Here is a 5241-nt window from a genome sequence, read left to right as displayed (position 1 = left end):
AAGGTTAAAGTCTTCAAAAACTAGGTCAAACTCCAAGGTCAAAGGGTAAAAAATATTGGTACCCATCGAAAGGTCTTGTCACAAGGAATAATCATGTGAAATATCAAAGCTCTATCGCTTACTGTTCAAAAGTTATTAGCAAGGTTAAAGTTTTCAAAAAGTAGGTTAAACTCTAAGGTCAAGGTCACAGGGTAAAAAATGTTGATACCCACGGAAAGGTCTTGTTAGAAGGAATACTCATGTGAAATATCAAAGCTCTATCACTTACTGTTCATAAGTTATTAGCAAGGTTAAAGTTTCAGACAGAATGACAGACAGGACAAAAACAATATGCCCCCCAATCTTCGATCTCGGGGGCATAAAAATCATTAAATAGGCATACTGAAGACCAGTTTCTTCTATTTACTGAAAGTAACGGTTGATTCTGAATGAGGACACAAGAATTTGAATTTGTAATGTGGCCACACCTGTCGAGCAAAATACCAATACAATTTCCCAACTAAGGTTTTGCTTCTTTATTCAGTAACATAAATGATCTTTTTATTCAGAGGGTATGGCCACACTGAAATATCACAAACAAGTCACATATACATAAAAATTTTTCATGCCATCAAAACGAGACCTGTGGGCCATAATGCTCACTTGAGAGTAAAATTAACTTTACCAAATTATAAAATTCTAAACAGTAACACGACATAGCGGTCAGTAGATCAATATACATATATATATTGTAAAGCAAGAAATGTGAATGATTTCAAGGAATTGAATAACTTTTTTTAAAGAAAAAAAATATTAAGCCTAATTTTGCTTTATGTATCAAGACTTGAGCCTTGTTTATGCTTACTAACAAACTAGTGAAATGTTCAATAAATTTTGTAATTTAAAGCATCCTACTTTTGCAGACACAATTGAACTTTTGACTGCGATATTTTACCAAAAGAATACTTAAAATATGGTACATACACTGTAACATAAACTTATATTGATAACAATACATATTTAAAAAATTGTAAACAATAAGATACCCTAATTTTTGTTTTCACAACAAATAAGAAACTCTCTATAATGAACTTCTGTCATGATGTATAACCTTAATTTTTTTGGGGTGAAACCTTTTAAAACACATTTGACAGTAGATTTTTATAATTAAAAGTGAATAACAAAATTTTGGGGAAAATCATGAATGAGTTCCTTTTACACTGAACTGAGAAGCGACAGTCACAGTGTATCCTTGTAGCCTTCTACAACAGGAGAGCCACAGACTGTCCATTCTCAAGAAGCAATTCATCCTGGCATGGTTCAAGCTTGCACACAAAATGTGTCAACTAAGCACATGGAAAAACAATTGGAAAGAAACTCTACACGGGGATGCTTTCATTTGAACTGTGTAGCCTTGCTTCTCTCGAGAATTTAAAAGAAATTCCCTGTTTCTGCCTTTGTTTGTGGCCTCTTCCTGAGACATCACTTGAACAAAACTGAATCTACACTATATGCTTATGCTTATGTTTGTTGTCCTAGATCCAGTGGCTGAGGAAAAGATTTTCAACTACGCTCTCTCCATTTTCTCTATTTCCCAATAATATCCTCTTGAAATTCTAAACTCATGAACAAACTTGAATCTACACTATATGATGTTTCTGCAGAAGTTTAACCTGCCCCTGTTGTCTAGTGGTTGTGATGCACTGTTAACAATCTGGATGGTCGAGTTCGATTCTTGATCCTGGTGCCCTTATCCAACCTAAGATGTTTAACACAGGTAGTCCTGTTCCCTCAACTTGAATCCTCTCCAACCAAGGATGCCATAAAATACATTTTGATAGAAGAAGTTTTAAGAAGAAGTTAATTGCGTGAAAAATTAACGATATCAAATTTTAATCAGAAAAGCTCACTTAAACTTTCAGCTCAGATGAGATAAAATCAGAATGTAACTTAGAGTTAACTACTCTGTTATGATGACATCAAATGATCTATATGGTTAAATGTTCGTGGATGAGGTTTGATGCGTATTGTTTTATTGCCACAGACAAGTTCGATTTTCACGAAAGTACTGGACTGGATATTCCTCACTTCGTAGTCCTTGCTGCATCAATCAAATTCTGGAATATCATCATATGAGTATCCTTCATATCCTTTGAATGCATAGTAAGCAATTCTCACATGGTAGGCCCCGGGAATGAACATAAGAGCTCCAATAATCAACACTGGCCAGGTTCTGTCTGAGTACTATAAATATATGAAAGCAAATTCAGACAATGTTCTAAATAATCAGTGATTATATTGTTATCACAATTAATTGCCGTGTACAACAATAGATGTAAGCTTCCTTTTTAAGTGCAAATAAAATGAGAGGTTTGTAGGCTTTAACCTGCCTAACAAATAAAACAAGAGGTTTGTAGGCTTTAGCCTGCCTAACAAGTAAAACAAGAGGTTTGTAGGCTTTAACCTGCCTAACAAGTAAAACGAGAGGTTTGTAGGCTTTAATCTGCCTAACAAGTAAAACAAGAGGTTTGTAGGCTTTAGCCTGCCTAACAAGTAAAACAAGAGGTTTGTAGGCTTTAACCTACCTGCCTAACAAAAGATACCATTACAAGCTACATGTAGATGTATGGAAGAAAAGAAGATTTTGTTCTGGATTGTATATTTCTAGATTTTGCTCTTGCCCCTCAGTTGTCAAGAGGCCCGGGACAAGGACACAAATGCTATACACCAAATTTAGGGAAAACATAGCATAGTAGTAAATGAGAACTTGTTAAAATGTTAATCCACGAGACATTGATGAACAAAAACAGGTCACTTTAGATTACCTGGAGAACTCAGGTGACCTGAAAACACCTTTCTGCACTTAAAATCTACAAACTGAAGGATTATCTGAAGTGAATTTACTGATGAAACATGCCACGGGCCACTTGTTAGCTACAAGGCCATTACAGATCTTAGTCATTGATGTCACTGTTTGAAAACCACACAAAAGGATTAATTAATTGATTGTATATTGCTTAACATCCCTCTTGATAATCTTTCACTCATATGGAGATGTCATCATTGCCGGTGAAGGGCTGCAAAATTTAGGCCTATGCTCGGTGCTTACGGCCTTTGAGCAGGGAGGGATCTTTATCGTGTCAAACCTGCTGTGACATGGGAGCTCGGTTTTTGAGGTCTCATCCGAAGGACCGCCCCATACAGTTGCTTCGTACGACAAGCAAGGGGTACTGAGGACCTACTGTGGAATCATTAGAATTCGTGGTGGCTCAATTTTCATGGAATTCGTGGGTACCCCTCACCCACGAATTTACAGCCTCAACGAAATGAAGACAACTATATTATTCCAGAGTTATCTTTCTTACAAATATATAAATCCACAAATTATGTCTCCACGAACCCGTAAAAATTCAGTATTCCACGAAAATTGGCCCCCATGAATTTAAATGATTCTACAGTATTCTAACCCGGATCCTCATGGGATCACACAAAAGGAAGAGAAAAAGTTTTATATATGAATGATACGCTTGCCTGTATCAAAAGGAAGAGATAACATTTCAGTATTGACCGAAATGTTTACAAATAAAATATATACATGCTGTAGCAAGTAGGCCTAAATGCCAACAGACAGCTACTGTTGCTAAGTGTCGACAGACAGCTACTGTTGCTAAGTGTCGACAGACAGCTACTGTTGCTAAGTGTCAACAGACAGCTACTGTTGCTAAGTGTCGACCGACAGCTACTGCTGCTAAGTGTCGACAGACAGCTACTGCTGCTAAGTGTCGACAGACAGCTACTGTTGCTAAGTGTCGACCGACAGCTACTGCTGCTAAGTGTCGACAGACAGCTACTGTTGCTAAGTGTCAACAGACAGCTACTGTTGCTAAGCGTCAACAGGCAGCTACTGTTGCTAAGTGTCTTATTGATGAGTAGTTTTATCTTTGGGTGCCCCTTAGCAACTATCTAGTGACCGAAGACAAAATTTTGATTCATAAATCTAATATCAAACATCTACGTAAATTTAGTAGTCTAGCGGTATGGGTGCTTGTTTTTACACCAGGGAGACCCCAGGTTCGAATCTTTGTCCCTGCATCACGCCAAGCCCAAGAGATTCAATATACATAGTTACTGTTCTTTGCTCGGCATTAAAAGGGAAAGTGAGGGGTCTTTTGAATGTGACCTTAAAATGAAGACAGTGTAATGGTAGGCAATAGCATGAAAAAGAACCCTCACTGCTATAGCTTTAAGCGCCATGCTTAGGTCAAAATTTGTGGTACTGGTGACATTTCTGTGTAAGTGAAAAATGCCTGAATGGGATGTTAAACAACCAGATAAGTCAGGACAGAGTGAGTCATTTCATTGTACATGAGTTGTTATAGGCTCTGGCTTTGCCCCCCCCCCCCCCCCCCCCCCAAAAAAAAACCCAACTAAATGGGCCATATTCATCTATATGATGTCATCTTTGAATGGGCTAATCATTCACGTAAAAAGTTGCGTTACTCTTCACATACTTCACTTAGAGCTGATAATGTGTTGATGTGAGAAATGCTAGGTATGAGACAAAAAACAACATAAAAAGAAATAGCCGTGAAATTTCACATGACAAAAAAAAATCATTATGACAAAAGCATGACCTAAATAATCTAAAAAGAAGCGAAATATTGTCATGATAGCTGACAAATTGAAAATAAATATTAGTAATACATATGCATGTTCCAAATCATGTTTTAAAACTGGTTAGCTCATTGAGTTAGTGTGTAAATTGGTTAGCTCAGTGAGTTGGTGAGTAAACTGGTCAGCTTAATGAATTAGTGTGTAAGATGGTTAATTCAGTGAGTTAGTGTGTAAGATGGTTAGCTTAGTGAGTTAGTGTGTAAACTGGTTATGTGAGTTAGTGTGTAAGCTAGTGAGCTGAGTGAGTTAGTGTGTAAGCTGGTTAGCTGAGTGGGTTAGTGTGTAAGCTGGTTAGCTCAATGAGTTAGTGTGTAACCTGGTGAGCTGGTTAACCATACTCTTTCTATTAATTGAATAGATAACACATTTAGTGCTTTAGATTGCTCCAGTTTATCCATTTTACCAGCTTGTTTATTCAAAATAATTCTGATAATGAATATTGTAAATAATTGCGTATGTGCACTTACATTAGTTATGTTTGTAGAATAACTCATAGTAAAATACAATGTTTGTAGAATAACTCATAGTAAAATACAATGTTTGTAGAATAACTCATAATAAAATACAATGTTTGTAGAATAACTCATA

General features: G+C 36.6%; 1 protein-coding gene across 4 annotated transcripts in view; it reads right to left on the bottom strand.

Moving 5' to 3' along the window:
- Positions 1-500: 500 nt before the first annotated feature.
- The window catches only part of LOC125659273 (transmembrane protein 230-like), a 13896-nt gene continuing 9155 nt past the window's right edge, over positions 501-5241 (bottom strand). For all 4 annotated transcript variants that reach the window (XM_056149715.1, XM_048890887.2, XM_048890886.2 and 1 more), the window contains one exon: positions 501-2223. In XM_056149715.1, the coding sequence (XP_056005690.1) occupies positions 2086-2223 (138 nt within the window). In that variant the 3' untranslated portion in view covers positions 501-2085. The remainder of the gene's footprint in view (positions 2224-5241) is intronic.

The sequence above is a fragment of the Ostrea edulis genome, chromosome 9, assembly GCF_947568905.1.
Source record: "Ostrea edulis chromosome 9, xbOstEdul1.1, whole genome shotgun sequence".
Classification (NCBI taxonomy): Eukaryota; Metazoa; Mollusca; class Bivalvia; order Ostreida; family Ostreidae; genus Ostrea; species Ostrea edulis.
Note: the sequence above shows the minus strand (reverse complement) of the source record. Positions and strands in the feature narration are given on the sequence as shown.